Raw genomic sequence first — 25,333 nt, 5'->3', positions numbered from 1 at the left:
CTAGTGCCCTGAGCCATCTGGATCGGGAGTCATTGGCCTAACACTCGCTACATGGGTCAGCTAGAAAGCTTAATAAAGCTAGATATTGCACAAGTCATTCTTCTTAGCATTCAGTCTGATAAAAAAAATATAAATAAATAAATAACTAAATATGGGGTGTTCATTACCATTTAACTCTAGAAAGTCTTGAAAATTGGAGTGATCATGTGGAAGTAAGTGAAAGCCACTCATTTATATGATACTATCTTACACCTCACTACATTCTTGACTTATTAGCAGAAAAATGGGGAGTAAGGGAACTTGAGTTAGAGTCTGCTTAAATATGATAGCAATAAGTCTTTATTGTCCTTGCAATTCTAAGTTCATACAGTAATACTTGTTCAAATTTCGAGTTAAAAATTGAAAATCCCTGACTGATGAAGTTTGTGGGTAACTTCACTGCAAACCCTCACGAGATAACACTCGTCCACTAGGATAACCTAGGGTTAAAGGCTTATTGCACATGCTAAGTGCAATCGTGACTCCCTACAAAAATGGGTACATATATTAGTTTGTGTATTTTCCTTCAATTTAAAAAAAAAAGAAGGAAAAAGTCATAAGTTAGACTACATCTTTTTGTGCCCTCATTTTATCATTTGCTTGTTAATTGCTAGAGACTAGCAATAAGCTAGTTGGGGGGTGTGATGAGAGCACAAAAGTGCGACCTACATGTCACTAAAATTAGTGTTGTTGTTAACCGATAATGATAAATTCACTGGATTAATATTATATTTGGGTTTGACACAGATTTTCATAAATTAGAGATAAAATGCACATTGAGTACAAATTTGACTTCGGAAGGATCCCTTCCCAGATCCGACCCAGTTGAAGATCAGGTCGGGTCCGAGTCAGGTTCGAGTCCGAATCGGGTCCATTTCTTTTGTGCTTTTGGAAAATAATTTTGGGCAAATCTAATTTGGCCATATCATAACTATGAGGTGTTGGGTGACCCATGACTTGAAAGACTTGCAATTGACCTCCAATCAGAACAGATGACTCGTGAGCCAAATTTCATATCACACTATTTTTTTATCTCTATGACTAATTGGACGGAACTTGGTATCTCCCAGCTCCCATCTCAGGAGGGCAAAGAAAGTCCCAGACCTTCTTCCAAAATCCAATTCCATTGCAGAAACTGGCACATGACCCATATTCAATGAAGGGAGATCCTCTCACCCGCATCAAAGCAGCTTCATCCGTGTGAAAACAGGGGAGAGGGAATGATCCCATGCATCCGCCACATCGATCCCAAGCGCCCGTTCGAATGCATCCAACTCTCGTGCCAGCCACCGTGCCAGCAACGCCCGGAATCCCAGCGTCTGAATCCAATCTCCGGCGATTCCGCACCGCGTCTTCACCGCGTCTCCACCGCATCCATGCCAACGTCCCAGCGCCCGGATCCAAGCCGTGACCGCCTCCTCCAAGTGATCCTGCATCCGTCCATCTTCCACGGCGTCCTCCCAAATCAAGCAATCTGCCTCAGCCTGCGCTTCCTTCCTCCCGTCGATCACGACCCCAGATCCATTCCTCTTCAGCCATCAAGGATCCTGCAGCCAGCCTCCCATCTCATCTTCTTCCATTTCAAGTCAACCTCTCAGCATCCCGTGATGTTTTCCCATTAATCCCGTGATCCCCCTCCACGGATCAAGCTTCCGCGTCCGTGATCCCGCCACCATTTCGATTCTCAGCCGGCTCCAAGAGGTGGGGGCGAGCTATAAAAGGAGGCCATCGGCGAGAGGAGAGGGGAGGAGCTCGGCTGCGGGCTGGGTGTTGAGCCAAAGAACAGGGGAGGCCCTGTTTTCTGAGAAAAGGGAAGAAGAGAGAGAGAAAAAAAAGTGTTTTATGTTGAAAGTCCACCGTGGGAGAGAAAGGGAGAGGAAATAAGATTTTTTGTTTTTATTTTATTTTATTTTTTATTTTTTTTATAGAAGAAAGAAGCATTAGGCTTCATTTCAATCTTTTTACTTTTTGTAATCATTTCTTTTTACGAAATCAATTAATTTTCTTTCATGCAATCCATGTTCTAGGTTCAGTTTAATTTCTACTTTTTATGCAATGCATTAAATTCTCTTTCATTCAGTCTATGTTCCAGGCCTCAATCAATCCATGTTTTAGGTTCAGTTTAATTTCTACTTTTTATGCAATGCATTAAATTCTCTTTCATTCAGTCTATGTTCCAGGCCTCAATCTTCCTAAGCACTGTTTTCATCCACGCCAAAGTTTTTCTTTGAATATTTAAATATTTTATTAAATTTATAAATGCTCCTCGATTCCAAGTGTATGTCTTTTAGTTAATTTCAATTAAAAAAATATTCTCCGGTAGACTAGATCATCCATCAACATCCTCAAAATAGTGTTTTCCTTTTATCATTCAAAAATCAATTTCAAATCCGAGTGAACGTTTTAATTTTTATGCAACTCCAATCGCCTCCCTGTGGATCGACCTCTTACAACCGCTATTCTTCGAGTAGGAAAGGTAAGAGTAAAATTAAATTAAACTTTGTTTGTCGGTTCTAACAACGATCTGTTTAGCATATTTTTAGTTAAACAGGAATCGGACGAACAGAAGCCAATGAAGAGGTTGGCTGTTGATGAGAATCTCAATGCTGAGCACCAACTCTTCTTGACGCAATGGATGAGAAGCTTTGACTGATTTCCTTACAGAAGCAAGTTTCTGAAGAATGCTAGCGAGGATGATGAACTTTTGCTTTTTCCTTCTCCTTTTTCTTACTTCTTGTGGAAACTTCTTTTCTTGATTGAATGTTTCTCTCACTGCTTGGGTTTTTTTTTTCTTTCTGAGGTTCTTTTGAATTTATAGACTAGTTCTTCAGAGGAATTCAAATTCCTTTCTTGCCGTTCTGATAGGAATCTTTTCTGTTACAGAAAAAGACAAAAGTTGTTACAAGGTTTCCGTTGTGGTGCCAACTATACAGGAGTCAACTCATGTTTATCCTGGTCAGCACTTCAATATATTGAGACAGCTCTTGCGGTTGTAACTTCAAAGAGTCGACTCTTTAAACTTATGGGTCGACTCATTTTCTTCAGGAGTCGCCTCTTCAAACACAAGGGTCGACTCATCCAATAGTTTTTTTGACCAACGCTGAGACTGAGCTGGGGTCGACTCTTCAAACATAAGGGTCGACTCTTCAATGTCAGGGGTCGATTCATTTGTAACAAGGGTCGACTCATTAAACTGGGGTCGACTCTTTAAACATAAGGGTCGACTCTTTAATATCGGGAATCGCTCATTAGGAGCAAGGGTCGACTCTTTAAATCTTGTCTCAGACGGTAAAAGCCCTCTGTTTAATTTGAACTACACAAGGGTCGACTCACGTCTTGTGGGGGTCGACTCATGGACTGTGCCACTTGAAGAAAACGTGCTAGAGTCAACTCAAACTTATCCTTTTTGCTCGGAGGTCGACTCAAGTGTCTCAAACAGAATTCTTTAGAGTTTATCTTTGATCTTCATGGATTGGATGAAGGTCATTTTTCTTTTAGAACATATCTAATAAAGTATTTATGAAGTGTTGAGGATAAGAATTTTGCAATGCTTCATTTCTTCTGATTTTTTGACTTGTAGAACTCCACAATTGAGCCAACATCATTAGTACACAACATTAACTCAAGTATTTTGTAATTATCAAAATTCATCCTTTAGGGTTGACAATCTCTCCCTTTTTTATGATGACAAAACTATTGAGCCTAAAAGAATTTTGCAATAAGATTCAGAGCTATTATAAGTGAAACGACTCTCTTGGCCGAGATAAGGGGTTTTAAGTGGTTCAGTCACTTTGGGTTAATCCATTCCCAAACAAGTTCATAAACTTACGAATCAACAAACATGAATTTAAAGTATTTTCAAGCATAGCATATATTTTCCAAATCAGATCATTTATCCATTGATAGAAAGCAATTTAATCATGAGAATTAATACTTCTTATTTCCATTCTGTAGCATATTCATTCTGAATTTGGAGACATCATTCATTTCTCTGGAATTACAAAATAAACTACCATAGTTAAGAAGAAAACCACTCACCTTGTGATGGCTAACGCACCACCCTAGTGCTTGATACTCCCGGCACACTTCCGGGACTCTCTTCTCCTCCTAAACAATTAAAAGAGTTGATCAAAATTATAACCTATATGATGCAACATGATTATGCATGTTCCAAAAAGAAATCCAACACCCTCATCTCAGCTTTCTGATTTTTACCTTGCTTGTCTTGTTTTAGGATAAATAAAACCTCTCAATTCTCAAAGGTTTCCAAGCTTTTATCTCCCTCTTTGATACCCTGGGTTAGGACTAGAAAACCTTCTATATCATCTATAAATTTTCAGTTGCCAAACGACCACTTAAAATCAAAAATAAATCAGAATTCAAATCCCCAGTTTTCAGCTTGTTTGTTCTGTTTTCGAGCCAATTAAACCTCTTAATTCCCTGAGGTTCTTAAACAATCAATTCCCCCTATTAGGCTCTGTGTTAGGACTAGGAAATCCCTAACACAACCTACAAACTTTCAGCTTTAAATAACAATTTAATCACCTAAAACACAAAGAAATCCCATCGCTTCATTCTGCAGAATTTCAGACTGCTTTCAACAACTTCGGAAGCATAGTTCAAATCCTTTTTCATGCCTAAAAATTCATCTACAATAACTAAAATCTTCCTTTATCACCCTCCTACGTGGGACTACAATTAGAATCACTAAAAAGTTTGGAAAACTCACCTGAAATTCGCTGGGAAGCCTGGGTGCACCAGAAATTTTTGTATTTCTGTTCTGTAGCCCAACAGCAAGTTGCTCTTCCTCTTTACTTTAAACCTTCTTCCACAAATTCTTTGGATTCCCCCAGTAGCTATCTCTCTTCCCTAGCTTCCTCTCTCCCTCCCTGGAGCTTTTTCTGGCCTGATTTGGGCTGGCACCTACAACCAACAACTAAACTTCTCTTAATGGTTGAACAGCAGCAGCACAAGTTGCTGCCTGCTGAAAACATGCTAGACACCCCCCCCCCCTTTTTGACACGTTAGCTTCCCAGATACCTAACATGCCAAAAGAGTGGTTCCCAGGGGTTTTAAAAACTAGATTTCAGGCCACGTCATGCTTCCTACTTTTTACAGAAATTTTGGACAAATCTAGGTCTGCAGTTTTTTGTAATGACAGGCTTCCGAGGGACTCACCTAACTTGTTTTGTTCCAGGCTGTAGGCTAATCCATTTGAGCTGAAATTCCAATCCCTCACTCAATGTATATTATGTGTTTAAAATTTTACTTAGATTCATGGACTATATCCAGAGTTATTGCACTCTCAATCTGTGGAACCGTAAAATTTTCTGTAACAGCTGAAATTTCGACCTTTTTGAATTGATTTTGAATCAAACTTCCTGAGAAATTTCCATCCAATTTGCATCATAAAATTTTGATATTCCCTCACCTTTCATGTACATTCGGATTCTCATAATAAACTAGGTTAAAATCATGAAGATGCTTAATAACTGGTAAAAATTACTTAAGCTACCCTAACCCTGGTTCAGGGTGTTACATTTCTCCCCCACAAAAAAAAGAATTTCGTCCTCGAAATTTAGTTACCTGAAATCTGGAATAGATATGGATATTTTCTTCTCATTTGATCTTCTCTTTCCCAAGTAGCCTCTTCTGCATTTTGATTCTGCCAGAGCACTTTAACTAGGGGTATAACTCTTTTGCGCAACTATTTCACTTCTCTACTCAGAATCTGCACTGGCTTCTCTGGATAAGATAAATCTCTTTTTAATTCAACTGCTTCAGACCGCAAAATATGAGAGGGATCTGAAGTATATTTACTCAACATTGAAATATGAAACACATTATGTATCTGGAAGAGTTCTGGTGGTAGTACCAAGCGATACGCTACTGGCCCGATACATTCTATTATTTCATATGGCCCGATATACCTTGGGTTTAATTTTCCTTTCTTTCCAACCCTCAGTATACCATTCCAAGAGGAAACTTTGAGAAAAACTTTATCTCCTACACTGAAATGTACATCTTTATGTTTTGGATCTGCATAACTTTTCTGTCTATCCTGGGCTACCTTCAATCTTTCTTTAATCAATTTTATCTGATCTAAGGTGATCTGTACTATTTCTGGGCCCAATAATTTCCTTTCTCCCTCTTCATCCCAACATACTAGAGTTCTGCACTTTCTACCATAAAGGGCCTCATAAGGTGCCATGCCTATACTGGAATGATAACTGTTGTTGTATGCAAACTCCATTAATGGTAGGTATTCATCCCAACTACCCGAAAATACTATCACACATGCCTGTAGCATATCTTCTAAAGTTTGAATAGTTCTTTCAGACTGTCCATCAGACTGCGGATGAAATACAGTACTAAAATTCAACCTGGTGCCCAAGGCTCTTTGTAAACTTGGCCAAAATCGTGAAGTAAATCTAGGATCTCTATCTGACACAATTGAAATAGGAACCCCATGTCTAAAAATGATTTCATCTACATACAGCTTTGCTAATCTATCCAGTGCAAATGCTATCTTGATAGGCAGGAAATGAGCTGATTTAGTTAATCTATCAACTATCACCCAAATTGCATCATTACCTTTACTTGTTTTTGGAAAACCCAAAACAAAATCCATTGTAATATATTCCCACTTCCATTCTGGGATAGGTAGTGGCTGCAGTTTTCTAGCTGGACTTTCATGTTCTGCTTTAATCTGTTGGCATACTAGGCATTTAGATACATATTCAGCTATTTCCCTTTTCATACCATTCCACCAATAACTTTGCTTAATGGTTCAGTACATCTTAGTACTTCCTGGATGCATAGCATAAGCCGAGCTATGAGCTTCCTCCATTATTTGCTTTCTAAGATTACCGATCCCTGGAACACAAACACGGTTCTCATACATCAAAATACCATTTTCTTTGATTATAAAATCTGTTCGAGATCCATTCCGAATAACATCAAATTTTTTTACCAATTGTGAATCCTGAGTCTGAGCTGTATGTGTTTCATTCACTAATGTAGGTCTAACATGAAAACTAGCCAATAAGGCTTTAGAATCTCCCACTGATAACTCAGCACCCAATATCCTCAATTCTGTCAGTAATGGCAAATACACAGTCTTAATATGAGACAAGGTGGCTGTAGACTTCTGGCTTAATGCATTTGCCACTACATTAGCCTTTCCAGGATGATACTCAATTGTGCAATCATAGTCTTTAATAAGTTTTACCCACCTTCGCTGTCTCAAATTTAGCTCTTTCTGGGTTAGCACATACTTTAAACTTTTGTGATCTGTGAATATCTGACATTTTTCCCCATACAAATAGTGTCTCTACACTTTGAGAGCAAATGCCACTGCAGCAAGTTCCAAATCATGTGTAGGTAATTCAATTCATGGGGTCTAAGTTGTCGAAAAATATATGCAATTACCTTTCCTTGTTGCATCAACACACACCCCAACCCTTTGCGGGAAGCATCACTGTAAACCACATAACCTCCTTCACTAGAAGGCAGGGTAAGCACAGGAGCAGTGGTCAGCCTACTCTTTAATTCATCCATGCTTTTCTGACATTCACCGGTCCATTCAAATTTTATATTCTTTCTAAGCAGTTTGGTCATTGGGGAGGCAATGATTGAAAAGTTCTCAATAAATCTTCGGTAGTAACCAGCTAAACCTTGAAAACTTCTTACCTCTGTCTGACTAGTGGGTGATTCCCAGTTCACAATGGCATCCACTTTCTGTGGATCCACCAATACACCCTCTGCTGAAATCACATGACCAAAAACCCCACTTTATCCAGCCAAAACTCACTTTTACTCAACTTACCATACAACTGTTTCTCTCGAAGCACCTGCAACACAGTCCTCAAGTGTTCTCTGTGTTCTACTTCATCTTGGGAGTATACTAATATGTCATCAATATACACAATCACAAATTTATCCAAGTACTGCTGAAATACTTGATTCATCAAACTCATAAAAGCTGCTGGAGCATTTGTTAGACCAAACGACATCACTAGAAATTCATAGTGACCATACCGGGTCCTAAAAGCTGTCTTTGATACATCCTCATTTTTAATCTTAAGCTGATGATATCCTTCTGAGATCTATCTTTGAAAATACTCTAGCTCCTTGGAGCTGATCAAACAAATCATCTATACGAGGCAATGGATAATTATTTTGGATGGTTACTTTATTAATCTGTCTATAATCAATACACAACCTCATAGTACCATCTTTCTTTTTAACAAACAACACCGGGGCTCCCCAAGGTGAAATACTTGGTTTAATAAAACCCTTATCAAGCAATTCTTGCAACTGAGTCTTAAGCTCCCTTAATTCAACTGGAGCCATTCTATAAGGTGCCTTGGATATAGGTCTGGTATCTGGAATCAGATCAGTACCAAACTCTACTGCTCTATCTGGTGGAAACCCCGAAAGTTCTTCTGGAAAAACGTCTGGGTACTCACAGACCACTGAAATATCTGCTCTGTTCGGCTTACCAGCCTCTATATTCACCACACAGGCTAGATATGCATCATACCCTTTTCTAAGGGATCTATTTGCACTAAAGCTGAAATAATACATGAGAGAAGCACTCGACGTTCACCTGAAAAATATATCTCCCTGCCATCTAACATGTGAAAGTTTACTTCCTTCCTAAAACAATCTACTTTGGCTCGATGTGCAGCTAACCAATCCATACCCAAAATAGCATCAAAATCATGCATATCTAAAGGTATCAAGTCTGCTACCAACTCATGTTCACCTACCCGTACCGAACAATTTTGGTACACATGCTCTACTTTAAATGGCTCCCCCACTGGTATAGACACCATCAGACTACAGTCTAATAGACTCAAATTTTTATCAGTATGCATAGCAAATGCTGGTGACGATATGAATGTGTAGACCCAGGGTCAATCAATACATATGCATCATGATCAAATATAGATAATGTACCTGTCACCACATCAGGAGTAGCCTGAGCCTCTTGTCTTGTCATGGCGAACACTCTGGCCTCAACTCTTGATCGGCCCTGCACAGTGTCCTTCCTACTCATGCTAGCCTCCACTCTATTTGTTGGTGTACTAGCATTATAATTACTACCCTTCACTGGAAGTCCCTGTGAGATAAAAGACCTTGGTGGAGGACCACTGTCCTGAACATTCCTAGGGCAATCTCTTTTCCGATGGCCCATTTGGCCACACCAGAAACATCCCTGGAACCCCTCTCTACACCTTCCACGGTGTAACTTTCCACAAGTCCTACACCGACGAATCTGACTGACTGAGGTAGTTACTGGGCTAGCTCCCCTATTCGAGCTACCCTAATTCTCCCTTCCTCTAGTAACTCTACTTTCTACTAGCTGTGGTACAACTCTTTGTTCTTGCTGACCCAAAGATTGATTTGATGATCACAAAATCTTGAAGTATAATTACTAATGTTTGTGTTGCAAGAAGAAAGATAATTTGTTTTGCAAGGAACATAGCAAGTTGAAAAAAATACAAGAAGGCCTCAAAAGCTCTCAAGAAAAGTTGGAAGTAAGCCACACTTCATTGGCCCAAGGTTCAAGTTCAAAGGATTCAAGTTAGAAGAGCAAACTCCAAGAAAAATTCAAAAGAACAGTCCTCGAGTCGACTCCTGGAAGTTCAGAGTCGACTCTGGCACTCTGGAGTTTCAAGGAACAGTGCCGAGTCTACTCCTACTTCACTCGAGCCGTCTCTCTCAGTCAGGACAGAAAGTAGTTTCAACGCTACAGTTCTCGAGTCGACTCCAGCTACAGTCGAGTCGACTCCCGCTACAGTGCCGAGTCGACTACTACTTCATTCGAGCCGTCTCTCTCAGTCAGGACAGAAAGTAGTTTTCAGTGCTACAGTTCTCGAGTCGACTCTAGCTACAGTCGAGTCGACTCCCAGCTACTGTGCTGGGCAGACTCCTATTCACGAGTCGACTCCTGCTTCAGCCGAGTCGACTCGAGCACGCTAGGAGGCATAACGGCTAGTTTTTTCTCAACTCCAACGGCTCTATTTTTGTCTCTAACGGCTAGATCTTTGTTTCCACGCCATCCAAAGCTATAAAATCAAGGGGAGAGCTAGGGGAGAAGTTAAGAAAGTGGGAGAGAACACATAGAAAAGAGATTTCAAAGAGATTTCAAGAGAAATCTTCCAAAAGCACAAAAGGGCCATTCAAAGCAAAAGAGAGAGAAGAAGAGCATCCGAGTGAATCCCAAAGCTTCCTCTCCAACTGTGTGCTGCCTCAGTGATTCTCTACCTCGTGTGAAATCAGAAGAGGGTCAAGTAAAGAAGAAGCCGAGTTCCTTCATCTACAAAACTTGTTTGAGGGCTTTTTCTCTTTACTCTATTTGTTTATATTATTTTATCTGCTTATTTGAGAAGCTTGTATTTGTTTTAAACTCCTATTTTGACATCTTGTAACTTGATTCAATCAAGAGATTGAATCAAGGGGTTAAGGGTTGTTGGTGAGCCAGTGAAAACCAACGTTGTAGGTTGTAGTTGGTAATCTGGAAAAAACCAACTGGGTTGGATTGTGAGCCCGTGAAAACAGTCGGATTGGTTCTAGTCGGTGAGCCTGTGAAAACCGACCCAGTTCGTTGGGATCTCATGAAAACAACAAGTTAGGTTGTGAGCTTGTAAAACAACCGGCTGTAATATGAGGGATTATAGTGAAATTTCCAAGAGGTCTTGGGGAGTGGATGTAGGTGCTGGGGTGCACCGAACCACTATACATCTTTGTGTTTGTGATGCCTTATCTCTTGTGTTTCATGTGTTACATTCATACTTGATTGTGTAATATCTCTAGCTTTGTTTCCTATTGATTTATAAGTGATTGTTTAGAACTTGCTTAGCTTCCACTCCATTCTTACCATTCACATAGATTAAAATTGATCATACAACTATAAGTTATTTTTAGATCAATTGCACCCCAAAGCTATAGTATAATTGCTCTAGCTTAATTTTCCACTGCTTTACTTGTAATTGCCTAGAGCTTAAGTAAATAACATCTTATCATTCCGCTGCATTCAATTCAAAGTTAATTAGGGAACATAATTTTTAGAAAACCCAATTCACCCCCCCTCTTGGGTTGTCACCTTGGGCAACAGTTCTGGTCTCCTTGGTACAGGACTAGTAAAAGCAAATGAATCTCTACCTGACTCTCCTGGCATCCTAAAATTTTGATTAGGCTGCCCAACCACAAAAGTCTTCCTTGGTGGCTGATGACTCCCTCCACCCAAGGATAAACTTTGTGCACTCCTCTTGAACCTCTCCTGCCTCCGCCCATAAAACTCCCTTTCAATCTCTTCTGCTCTGATTGCCCCTTCTATCAATTCTGAGAAATTATTATAGTCATGCATTCTTGTTTTGGCCCTGATATCAAGCCTCAATCCATCTTGGAATAATCTACATTTTTCTTTCTCTTCCGCTACAAAAGCGGGAGCAAACTGAGACAATTCACTAAACCTTGCTTCATAATCAGCTACAGTCATATTCTCTTGGGTCAAATTCAGAAATCCCTTCTCTTCTGGTCTCGGTACACAGTGGAGTAATACTGCTGATAAAATTCTCTTCTGAAATCAGTCCAAGAAATTATAGATTCCTGCGACTGCCTTTCAACATATGACCTCCACCAATTTCGGGCCCGGCCCTCCAACAGAAAGGTGGCAACACTCAACTTCTGCTCATCAGTACTTTTCATTAATGTAAACACCCTTTCCAACTTTTGAAACCAATTTTCTGCTTGTATTGGGTCAGTAGTACCCTGAAATTCTGTTGCCCCTAACTTTATAGCTCTCTCATAACTCTTTTCTACCTCAGCACCACTAGGCTGAAAATTAGGAGTAGATGCTACAGAAACTGTGATAGCTTGAGTAAGTACTTCTATCAAATCTGATAACCCAGGAATATGTGTCTGTGCTGGTACATTAGGTGGAGAATCATGCACATGCTCATGAACTGGTGATACCTCTGCCTCCACTCTTGGGGCAGAAGATGAAACACTGGGTGAAGTCCTATCAGATTGGCCATCCCTATCAACTTTTCTTGGTCTACCCCGACCTCTACTTCTGACTGGTGGTCGTTCTCCACCAGAACCTAATCTTGTCTGTACCGTCTCCCTACATCACAAAAATGGAAATGATCAGACCGACTGAAAATAACTTTATTATGCATATGCCCATGCAATCTAATCCCTTTGCTCTGATACCAACCGCTGTGATATCCCCTCCCATAGTAGGTTAGTCGGGTACAGTACCGAGCAGAGTTTCTATTAGCAGCTTGTGCCGCGGTTCATAAGTTACTATTAAAAACTTGTCAATTACTATATCCAACCAACCAATAAAAATTAACACATCCTAAACCTGTTAGTTTAATTTATTTAACTCACTTTAATCATAACTAAAAGCAACCCAAGCTTTCATTTATAACTTAAAGTCTACTATACATAGCTCAAAATATAACAAACTTTACATCTGTCTCAAGTTACTTTACATTCACACCCCACCTACATGCATAATACAAAGGTTTTTCCTTTCACTCAGAGGGGCATGGCCAACCTTCTATGACAAACTTCTAGGATGATGCTGATGCGGTTTTTTTATAATGTTATGACTCTGCCGATCAGCAAAAATTTACAGAAAAAAAGAGGGATGAGACCTAAGTCCCAGTGAGTGGATAATCTATTAACCATGAGGAAATAAGAGGTTTCAGCTGTGATACTTATTTACATACATTAAATATAACATGTTTATGCCACATATGAAACATTTGCATTTGATTTTAAAGCACTTAGATTTCAACCACATAAGAAATCTGCTATTTGCCAATAGTACTACAACTAGCAGGAAATAAAGCTGTTGCTTTAAAATAAAGCATTAATAAAATTGCCTTGCTCAAGTCATTTTTCCTGGACCGTAGAGTCCACTTTCCTTCGCTGAGGAATTTGATACATAGAACATTCACATAGGTTCTGAAATCATTATGCTTAAAAATAATATATTTATTGCTCAGTCATATATATACATAGCTTAAATATTGAAAATCATGGCTCCCGCGAGCCCTACTGCCGGCCACTCGCATGAGGCACCATTCTCATGAGTAGCCCGACAATCCTATGCATAGTGCTACTACTACGCCCTCCCGGCGTTCCAATTCTGTCCCACTGACACATATCATTACTACGCCCTTCCGGCGTCCCATTTCTGCCCTACTGGGCACATATCATAGCTACGCCCTTCCGGCGACCCATCTCTGCCCTACTGGGCACATATCATAAACTCTGATGTGATGTATCCAAGGTAAAAGTGCAAATATTAGTTACTGTAACAGGGTTGGAGTCGACTCTAAAGTTACATGGGTTGACTCCAGAATAGCTTGGAGTCAAACTGAAACGACTCACTTGGCCGAGATAAGGGGTTTTAAGTGGTTCAGTCACTTTGGGTTAATCCATTCCCAAACATGTTCATAAACTTACGAATCAACAAACATGAATTTAAAGTATTTTCAAGCATAGCATATATTTTCCAAATCAGATCATTTATCCACTGATAGAAAGCAATTTAATCATGAGAATTAATACTTGTTATTTCCATTCTGTAGCATATTCATTCTGAATTTAGAGACATCATTCATTTCTCTGGAATTACAAAATAAACTACCATAGTTAAGAAGAAAACCACTCACCTTGTGATGGCTAACGCACCACCCTAGTGCTTGATACTCCCGGCACACTTTCGGGACTCTCTTCTCCTCCTAAACAATTAAAAGAGTTGATCAAAATTATAACCTATAAATGATTATGCATGTTCCAAAAAGAAATCCAACACCCTCATCTCAACTTTCTGATTTTTACCTTGCTTGTCTTGTTTTAGGATAAATAAAACCTCTCAATTCTCAAAGGTTTCCAAGCTTTTATCTCCCTCTTTGATACCCTGGGTTAGGACTAGAAAACCTTCTATATCATCTATAAATTTTCAACTGCCAAACAACTACTTAACATCAAAAATAAATCAGAATTCAAATCCCCTGTTTTCAGCTTCTTTGTTCTATTTTCGAGCCAATTAAACCTCTTAATTCCCGGAGGTTCTTAAACAATCAATTCCCCCTATTAGGCTTTGTGTTAGGACAAGGAAATCCCTAACACAACCTACAAACTTTCAGCTTTAAATAACAATTTAATCACCTAAAACACAAAGAAATCCCATTGCTTCATTCTGCAGAATTTCAGATTGCTTTCAACAACTTCGGAAGCATAGTTCAAATCCTTTTTCATACCTAAAAATTCATCTACAATAACTAAAATCTTCCTTTCTCACCCTCCTACGTGGGACTACAATTAGAATCACTAAAAAGTTTGGAAAACTCACCTGAAATTCGTCGGGAAGCCTGGGTGCACCAGAAATTTCTGTATTTCTGTTCTGCAGCCCAACTGCAAGTTGCTCTTCCTCTTTACTTTAAACCTTCTTCCACAAATTTTTTGGATTCCCCAAGTAGCTCTCTCTCTTCCCTAGCTTCCTCTCTCCCTCCCTGGAGCTTTTCCTGGCCTGATTTGGGCTGGCACCTACAACCAACAACTAAACTTCTCCTAACGGTTGAACAGCAGCAGCACAAGTTGCTGCCTGCTGAAAACATGCTAGACACCCCCCCTTTTGACACGTTAGCTTCCCAGATACCTAACGTGTCAAAAGAGTGGTTCCCAGGGGTTTTAAAAACTAGGTTTCAGGCCACATCATGCTTCCTACTTTTTACAGAAATTTTGGACAAATCTAGGTCTGCAGTTTTCTGTAATGACAGGCTTCCGAGGGACTCACCTAACTTGTTTTGTTCCAGGCTGTAGGATAATCCATTTGATCTGAAATTCCAACAGTAAATCCCTCACTCAATGTAGATTATGTGTTTAAAATTTTTCTTAGATTCATGGACTATATCCAGAGTTATTGCACTCTCAATCCGTGGAACCGTAAAATTTTCTGTAATAGCTGAAATTCCGACCTTTTTGAATTGATTTTGAATCAAACTTCCTTGGAAATTTCCATCCAATTTGCATCATAAAATTTTGATATTCCCTCACCTTTCATGTGCATTCGGATTCTCATAATAAACTAGGTTAAAATCATGAAGATGCTTAATAACTGGTAAAAATTACTTAAGCTACCCTAACCTTGGTTCAGGGTGTTACATTTCTCCCCCACAAAAAAAAGAATTTCGTCCTCCAAATTTAGTTACCTAAAATCTGGAATAGATATGGATATTTTCTTCTCATTTGATCTTCTCTTTCCCAAGTAGCCTCTTCTACATTTTGATTCTGCCTGAGCACTTTAACTAGGGGCATAACTCTATTGCGCAACTGTTTCACTTCTCTACTCAGAATCTGCACTGGCTTCTCTGGATAAGATAAATCTCTTTTTAATTCAACTAGTTCAGAACACAAAATATGAGAGGGATCTGAAGTTTATTTTCTCAACATTGAAATGTGAAACACATTATGTATCTGGGAGAGTTCTGGTGGTAGTACCAAGTGATACGCTACTGGCCCGATACATTCTATTATTTCATATGGCCCGATATACCTTGGGTTTAATTTTCCTTTCTTTCCAAACCTCAGTATACCCTTCCAAGGGGAAACTTTGAGAAAAACTTTATCTCCTACACTGAAATGTACATCTTTATGTTTTGGATCTGCATAACTTTTTTGTCTATCCTGGGCTACCTTCAATCTTTCTTTAATCAATTTTATCTGATCTGAGGTGATCTGTACTATTTCTGGGCCCAACAATTTCCTTTCTCTTCATCCCAACATACTGGAGTTCTTCACTTTCTACCATAAAGGGCCTCATAAGGTGCCATGCCTATACTGGAATGATAACTGTTGTTGTATGCAAACTCCATTAATGGTAGGTATTCATCCCAACTACCCGAAAATTCTATCACACATGCCCGTAGCATATCTTCTAAAGTTTGAATAGTTCTTTCAGACTGTCCATCAAACTGCGGATGAAATGCAGTACTAAAATTCAACCTGGTGCCCAAGGCTCTTTGTAAACTTGGCCAAAATCGTGAAGTAAATCTAGGATCTCTATCTGACACAATTGAATGGGAACCCCATGTCTACAAATGATTTCATCCACATACAGCTTTGCTAATCTATCCAGTGCAAATGCTATCTTGATAGGCAGGAAATGAGCTGATTTAGTTAATCTATCAACTATCACCCAAATTGCATCATTACGTTTACTTGTTTTTTGGAAAACCCAAAACAAAATCCATTGTAATATGTTCCCACTTCCATTCTGGGATAGGTAGTGGCTGCAGTTTTCCAGTCGGACTTTGATGTTCTACTTTAATCCGTTGGCATACTAGGCATTTAGATACATATTCAGCTATTTCTCTTTTCATACCATTCCACCAATAACTTTGCTTAATGGTTCTGTACATCTTAGTATTTCCTGGATGCATAGCATAAGCCAAACTATGAGCTTCCTCCATTATTTGCTTTCTAAGATTACCGATCCCTGGAACACAAACAAGGTTCCCATACATCAAAATACCATTTTCTTTGATTATAAAATCTGTTCGAGATCCATTACGAACAGCATCAAATTTTTTTACCAATTGTGAATCCTGAGTCTGAGATGTATGTATGTCATTCACCAATGTAGGTCTAACCTGAAAACTAGCCAATAAGGCTTTAGAATCTCCCAATGATAACTCAGCACCCAACATCCTCAATTCTGTCAGTAATGGCAAATACACAGTCTTAATGTGAAACAAGGTGGCTGCAGAATTCTGGCTTAATGCATCTGCCACTACATTAGCCTTTCCAGGATGATACTCAATTGTGCAATCATAGTCTTTAATAAGTTCTACCCACCTTCGCTGTCTCAAATTTAGCTCTTTCTGGGTTAGCACATACTTTAAACTTTTGTGATCTGTGAGTATCTGACATTTTTCCCCATACAAATAGTGTCTCCACACTTTGAGAGCAAATACCACTGCAGCAAGTTCCAAATCATGTGTAGGGTAATTCAATTCACGGGGTCTAAGTTGTCGGGAAATATATGCAATTACCTTTCCTTGTTGCATCAACACACACCCCAACCCTTTGCGGGAAGCATCACTGTAAACCACATAACCTCTTTCACTAGAAGGCAGGGCACAGGAGCAGTGGTCAGCCTACTCTTTAATTCATCCATGCTTTTCTAACATTCAGCAGTCCATTCAAATTTTGTATTCTTTCTAAGCAGTTTGGTCATTGGGGAGGCAATGATTGAAAAGTTCTCAATAAATCTTCGGTAGTAACCGGCTAAACCCAGAAAACTTCTTACCTCTGTCTGACTAATGGGTGATTCCCAGTTCACAATGGCATCCACTTTCTGTGGATCCACCAATATACCCTCTGCTGAAATCACATGACCAAGGAACCCCACTTTATCCTGCCAAAACTCCCTTTTACTCAACTTAGCATACAACTGTTTCTCTCGAAGCACATGCAACACAGTCCTCAAGTGTTCTCTGTGTTCTACTTCATCTTGGGAGTATACTAATATGTCATCAATAAACACAATCACAAATTTATCCAAGTACTGCTGAAATACTTGATTCATCAAACTCATAAAAGCTGCTGGAGCATTTGTTAGACCAAACGACATCACTAGAAATTCATAGTGACCATACCGGGTCCTAAAAGCTGTCTTTGATACATCCTCATTTTTAATCTTAAGCTGATGATATCCTGATCTGAGATCTATCTTTGAAAATACTCTAGCTCCTTGGAGCTGATCAAACAAATCATCTATACGAGGCAATGGATAATTATTTCGGATGGTTACTTTATTAATCTGTCTAATCAATACACAACCTCATAGTACCATCTTTCTTTTTAACAAACAACACCGGGGCTCCCCAAGGTGAAATACTTGGTTTAATAAAACCCTTATCAAGCAATTCTTGCAACTGAGTCTTAAGCTCCCTTAATTCAACTGGAGCCATTCTATAAGGTGCCCTGGATATAGGTCTAGTATCTGGAATCAGATCAATACCAAACTCTACTACCCTATCTTGTGGCGACCCCGGAAGTTCTTCTGGAAAAACGTCTGGGTACTCACAGACCACTGGAATATCTGCTAAGTTCGGCTTACCAGCCTCTGTATTCACCACATAGGCTAGATATGCATCATACCCTTTTCTAAGGGATCTATTTGCCACTAAAGCTGAAATAATACATGAGGGAAGCACTCGGCGTTCACCTGAAAAATATATCTCCCTGCCATCTAACATGTGAAAGTTTACTTCCTTCCTAAAATAATCTACTTTGGCTCGATGTGCAGCTAACCAATCCATATCCAAAATAGCATCAAAATCATGCATATCTAAAGGTATCAAGTCTGCTACCAAATCATGTTCACCTACCCGTACCGAACAATTTTGGTACACATGCTCTACTTTAAATGGCTCCCCCACTGGTATAGACACCATCAGACTACAGTCTAATAGACTCAAATTTTTATCAGTATGCATAGCAAATGCTGGTGACAGATATGAATGTGTAGACCCAGGGTCAATCAATACATATGCATCATGATCAAATATAGATAATGTACCTGTCACCACATCAGGAGTAGCCCGAGCCTCTTGTCTTGTCATGGTAAACACTCTGGGCTCAGCTCTTGATCGGCCCTGCACAGTGTCCTGCCTACTCATACTAGCCTCCACTCTATTTGTTGGTGTACTAGCATTATAATTACTACCCTTCACTGGAAGTCCGTGTGAGATAAAAGACCTTGGTGGAGGACCACTATCCTGAACATTCCTAGGGCAATTTCTTTTCCGATGGCCCATTTGGCCACTCCGGAAACATCCCTGGAACCCTCTCTACACCTTCCACGGTGTAACTTTCCACAAGTCCTACACCGAGGAATCTGACTGACTGAGGTAGTTACTGGGCTAACTTCCCTATTCGAGCTACCCTGATTCTCCCTTCCTCCAGTAACTCTACTTTCTGCTGGCTGTGGTACAACTTTTTGTTCTGGTCTCCTTAGTACAAGATTAGTAAAAGCAAATGAATCTCTACCTGACTCTCCTGGCATCCTAAAATTTTGATTAGGCTGCCCAACCACAAAAGTCTTCCTTGGTGGCTGATGACTCCCTCCACCCAAGGATAAACTTTGTGCACTCCTCTTGAACCTCTCCTGCCTCTGCCCATAAAACTCCCTTTCAATCTCTTCTGCTCTGATAGCCCCTTCTATCAATTCTGAGAAATTATTATAGTCATGCATTCTTGTTTTGGCCCTGATATCAAGCCTCAATCCATCTTGGAATAATCTATACTTTTCTTTTTCTTCCGCTACAAAAGCGGGAGCAAACTGAGACAATTCACTAAACCTTGCTTCATAATCAGCTACATGTTAGATGTATGCCCTAGAAGCCAATCTGGCTGACACATTATTAATTCTAGGGACATAATTTTGTACTTGACTATTTAATATTGAATAAATAAAAGGCATCTTTTCATTCATATTATTTATGTGTCTATGAATCGTCCAAAAAATTAATAAGATGATGATACATATTCTCAAGAGTTGAGAATTTGAGCCATGTACCATTGGTGATTAATTTCTAAATGCTCCTGATCAATGGATCATCACGAGGACGGTGATCGATCCGATCAGTGCACAGATCACTTTCCTTCTGGATGGACGAGACTTGAGTCCACAGTGTAGGGACACTGAAGTGATAGTGCAGGTGCTTGTTAGAGAACAAGGGTACTGAGCGTGACCAAGACAAGAAGTCACTTGGATGTCTATCCACTCGTCAGTGACTTGCTTGATGTTGCAGTAGTGTGACTGGTCCTTTGACCTGCGGTGCTTCGGCTACTCACAGTGAGGTTATTGTAGTTTGACTGCACACATACATGGTCTCTAGCCATATGGGTCCATGCAGTGTAGATTGGCTGCAGCAGGTTCACTGTAGGAGTAGGGTATGCACCTACAAGGAATCTATCGACCTTGATAGAAGAGGAGTGATCCTATGTGATTTGTTAGACTGAGTTCTAAGACCTTGGCCAGGGCAGTAATATAAAGTGGAGAAAGAGTTTTCCACTATCGAACTCAAGTCAAATAAATCTTGACATATGACAGACGATGGGGTTTGATGAGTTGTCCATGACCTCCGTCCTGTAGGGATCCACGATAGTAGGACTGTATTACACGTTAACTGCACCTAGAGGTTCATCATTCCATTCTGCTGGGTAGCCACTACATGCTGCTAGGTGTCACTGGTGGATGGTGGGACTCACAGGGATTATCTCGATGATCGATAAACCCTAATGAGTTGAGTTGGAATCGTTCCAACCCATTGAAAGGAGTTTTCAATGATATTGTGATAGAGATCGCAATATATCTCACTACCAGTCAGAATAGAACCTATGGGGTCACACACACTAGAAGTATTGACCGATCCGATGGTTGAAAAGTGATTATGAATCACGAGTAATCAATTCAATTGATAAGAAGTTGAAGAAGAAAAGGGAATTAATTAATTAGACTTGAAACATGAGTCCTACTTCGAGTAGGATTCCTAGAGTCCTAATTGGATTAGGACTGGGAATCCTAGTTGGAGTAGGACTGGGATTCCTACTTAGAATAGGATTTCTGCAATCCTAATGAGATTAGAAGTTTTGAATCAAAATTGGATTCCTACTTGGAGTAGGATTCCTAGAGTCCTAATCGGATTAGGACTTCGGATTCAAATAGAGTCCTAATTGAATTAGGACTAAAATTAAATATGTCCTAATTTGGATTAGGGTTTCTTAAGTCACAATTAATTATTAATCTAATGAATCAATAAGACTCCTAATTAGATTAGGATTGAAGAGTTCAACTAAGTCAAAATTGATTTAAGTTCTAATTGGATTAGGACTTACCTAGATTGGATCCAAATTGGTTCACCCTTGGGCTAAGCCTAATTGGATTAGGGCTTGACCACATTAGGGCATTCCAATCCCTACCTAATATGGATTAGGGTTTACCATGAGGAGGGGGATAAGCCCCTCCCCTTTCCACGTGGAGAAGGGAGAAGAGACGGCGCCCCCTCTTAGGAAAGACATCAAGAGCTCCTAAATGTTAGGAGCTCCACATGTCTATAAAAAGGGACTTGTGGGCGGCACCTAGGGCATAGAAGAAGTCCTCTTCCTCCTTGCCGTACGCCTCCCTCTCCTCTCCTCTTGGTTCAGCCGCAAGCAAGGAAGATAAAAGCCAAAGGTGTTGGCAGCATCCTCTTCCTCCCTTCTTCCTTCCAACGCAGGGAAAAGAAAGAAGGCTGCGTGGGGATTCTTCTTCTTCCTCTTCTTCATCCTTCTTCTTCCTCCTCTCAAGCACAATCAAGGGTTGATTGAAAGAGAGGAAATCAGCCATCAAAAGAAGTCTTTGCAAGGGAGCTAGCACCCCGGGAAGACAAGAGAGCTTTGATCGGATCACTGCTTCGTGTGGATACCCGTAGAGGCCGGACACTTGAACGGCTTCAAGCAAACCTTCATCCTAGACCACGAACTTCAGTTTGCGGTGATTATCTACCCGCACAAGGTGAAGATCTGATCTTCCTAAAGGTTTAAAAAGTTTTAATTCTTCTCTAACTACGAACGATTCATGAAACAACGTTCATGCGATGAACGTCGATCCCGCTTATGCCGATTCCGCTGCCATCTGAATTTTTTTGAAATATCAGCGGCATGGGCGGGTTCCCAACAGTGGTATCAGAGCCTAGGCTTCGTAGATTAAGGTAAGAATTAATTATCTAAAGGCTTATTAGATCTAAAAATTAAATGATCATGCATGCTGAAAATTTCTGCATGCAGATTTTTCAGGGGTGCTGATTTTTGCATGCTGATTTTTATGTGATAAAATGATGATTCTAATTGCGTTATTAATGAGATTACAAAGTTTAGAATCATGATTAGCATGATCAGCGACCTATGTCATGATATAATCAGTTAGTTTTCAGATCTGAAAATTATAATTGTTGCATATGGTGATGATCATAGGATTCAAACCCTTTTGGTATCAAATGTAATGACCTGCGATGTGATCTGCGATGTCATGTAATTTTTCAGATGCTTGCATGCATCTTATTTGATGTTTTGAGAGGCCTGCGTGCCTCCTAAAAGGGAGATGTAATTTATTTTTATTTTTATTTTATTTTATATCTGGTTGTATTTCTGTGATGTGATGTACGTCAACGATCAAGTCGAAGATGATGCATGAGATGAACAGGGGTCTAGGCGGTTGATGGCGATTGGATCAAGAGTTGGTCAAGGATCGAATCAAGGAGGCTTGGAACCAATTCAAGAGTTGAAGACCAGTTGATCGATTGACGTGCATGTGCTTGTAATATGACCTAATTAGAATCTATGATCATCACCTATTTAAAGTTTAGCTTTATTTGATGCTGCGATTATAACTGCTTGTGATGTGCCGTTTGCATGTGATGTGAATGCGAGTCGGGTAGATAGGTTTACATGTGATGTAGCAAACCCAATTAAGACCTAAATTAAAACCTCCTCAATCAAGTCGAGAGTAAACCGACATGAGCAAGTCATATTAGATTAATTGATCTAATTGGTGTCTAGGAAAGCATGAAAGGTGGTTACTTAATTAGGACCTTACTCTCTGAGTAAGGGGAGCCTCCCACCTGCTTACCTGGCCAATTGTTCGATTACCTCTTATGAAGGGCTCAAGTTGCAAACACTAAGACCTGATTAACCAATATTAAGTCAATAGGTCTTCCACTGTAGTAGAGCTGCTAAGGTCTTTCTGATGTTGATTTGTCTCGGCTGGACACAGTGATCAAGTTGCATCGGAGGGCTGGACCTCTCTATAGACATGAGATGTTGTAGGGTAAAGGTGGGGTTGGGCACCAATAACTGTTAGGTGAGGACCCAATGACGACTTTATTCCTACGGTTATACGGTGGGTCTGACTTAACTAAGAAATGGGACCAATAACTGTTAGGTGAGGTTTTCATGGCTTAGAGACCAAGTTACACTTGCAACATACTTGAGAAGCATTGTACAAGAGTTGTACATTCATCAATCTATGTGTCACCAATAACTGTTAGGTGAGGTGGCATGTAAATTGGTGGGACCGCAGTACCCACTAGAAACCCTAGTCGTGTGGGATTTCCGTTTTCCTACCAGGGGAGTGTGAGGGATTCGATAAAATAGTGGGAGTTACATTTGTTCTAAAAGACCTTAGAACAAATTAATGATCAAGTACAAAAGTCTAACTAGAATCTTTACTCTCTGCAGATACAATGTCAGCTTCAAACCCTTTGACCCGTATTCTTGAAACCAACCGACTGACCGGAACCAATTACAAAGACTGGCTTAGAAACCTCAAAATTATTTTGGACTGTGAGAAAATAGGCTACATACTCGATTCAGATATCCCCACACTACCAACACGTCCTACTGATGTTCAGCGTGAGATGCATAAAAAGTGGTTGGATGATGACATTAGAGTAAAATGCTATATGATGGCATCCATGTCAAATGAACTCCAATGCCAGCATGAAAATATGAAGACTGCTAGGGACATACTGGCACACCTGCAAGAGTTGTATGGTGAGCAGAGTCGCACAGCTCGTTTTGAAGTGTCCAAGAGGCTTTTCAAAACAAAGATGCGCGAGGGGCAGTCTGTCCATGATCACGGTCTGACTATGATCAAGGATCTGGAGGAGCTTGAGAAGCTCGGTATGGACATGCATAAGGAATTACAAGTGGATTTGATCCTACAGTCACTTCCTGATTTATTTGGTCAGTTTATAGTAAACTACCACATGAATAAGATTGAATGCACTAAGACTGAACTAATAAACATGTTGGTAACTGCTGAGGGAGCCTTGAAAGGTTCAAGGGGCAATGTCCTTGCTGCTGAGTTGACTTCTGGTTCCAAGAGAAAGTCTACTTGGAAGAAAAAGAAGCCTGCTAAGAAATAGAAAAAGGACAAGAAGCCAAAGAATGAAGTTCAAAAGAAAAGGGCTAACGACAAAGGAAAATGTTTCCACTACAATGTCGACGGCCACTGGAAGAGAAACTGTCCTTCATACCTCGAGAGCCTGAAGAACAAGAAAGGTGACATACCTTTAGAAGGTATAAACTTGCTCATTATTGAAACTAATCTAACGGTTTCTTCTACTTCTAGTTGGGTTATAGATTCTGGTTCTAGTGCTCATTTGTGCACTACCATGCAGGGTCTAAAGGAAAGTAGAAGGCTGGCGGAAGGTGCGGTAACCCTTCGGGTTGGCAACGGGGCAAAAGTTGCTGCTGTGGCTGTGGGCACCTACCATCTGCGACTACCGTCTGGATTTAGTTTATTACTTAGAGACTGCTATTATGTACCTGCTGCTAGCAGAAATTTGATTTCTGTTTCATGTCTAGCACAGGAAGGTCATGTTTTTACATTTGACAAAGACTGTTGTTCTATTTATTTCAGAAATAAAATAGTTGCACGTGGTTTCATGATCGACAGTCTCTATCATTCACATATGGATGTATTTGTGAATGTTACCGAGCAAGAAGTGAGTGCCAAAGGATCCAAAAGATCCAGAGATGAGATAAACCAAAAATATTTGTGGCACCTCAGACTTGGCCATATTGGAGAGGATAGGATGAACAAAATGGATAAAGATGGGCTTCTCGGCTCATTGACTTCCGAGTCATATCCAGTTTGCGAGTCCTGTCTTCAAGAAAAAATGGCTAGACTGCCCTTTGTAGGACATGGGGAGAGGACCACTGAAATACTTATCCTAGTACATACAGATGTATGTGGCCCATTCGATGTGCTAGCCAGGGGACGTTATTCTTACTTCATTACCTTTATCGATGATTATTCACGGTATGGGTATGTGTATCTTATGAGACACAAGTCTGAATCTTTTGAAAAGTTCAAAGAGTTCAAGAATGAAGTAGAAAAACAAACTGGAAAACCTCTTAAGGCTCTTCGATCAGATCGAGGAGGAGAATACCTTAGTGGGGAATTCCGGGACTATCTCAAGAAAAACGGCATAGTCTCACAGTGGACACCTCCAGGTACACCTCAACTCAACGGGGTGTCAGAGAGGAGGAATCGGACCCTATTGGATATGGTCAGGTCCATGATGAGCTTCACTGATTTATCTATGTTTCTTTGGGGAGATGCCTTACTTACCGCAGTATATCTACTGAATAGAGTTTCCTCTAAATCCGTTCCTACCACACCGTATGAGATATGGCATGGCAAGAAACC

General features: G+C 40.1%; 1 protein-coding gene across 1 annotated transcript; it reads right to left on the bottom strand.

Moving 5' to 3' along the window:
- Positions 1–17,897: 17,897 nt before the first annotated feature.
- Positions 17,898–18,893, bottom strand: LOC148702207 (uncharacterized). The gene has a single exon (XM_088706170.1). It carries the CDS (start codon positions 18,891–18,893, stop codon positions 17,898–17,900), a length of 996 nt encoding a protein of 331 aa, XP_088562296.1.
- Between the last annotated feature and the right edge of the window lie 6,440 nt (positions 18,894–25,333).

Source organism: Phoenix dactylifera, chromosome 10, assembly GCF_051530095.1.
Source record: "Phoenix dactylifera cultivar Ajwa chromosome 10, Ajwa_hap1_PhDact_Kaust_v1.1, whole genome shotgun sequence".
Classification (NCBI taxonomy): Eukaryota; Viridiplantae; Streptophyta; class Magnoliopsida; order Arecales; family Arecaceae; genus Phoenix; species Phoenix dactylifera.
Note: the sequence above shows the minus strand (reverse complement) of the source record. Positions and strands in the feature narration are given on the sequence as shown.

Coding starts and splice junctions, on each gene's coding strand:
- LOC148702207 (XM_088706170.1), bottom strand. CDS start 18,893: ATGGGCCATCGGAAAAGAAATTGCCCTAGGAATGTTCAGGATAGTGGT.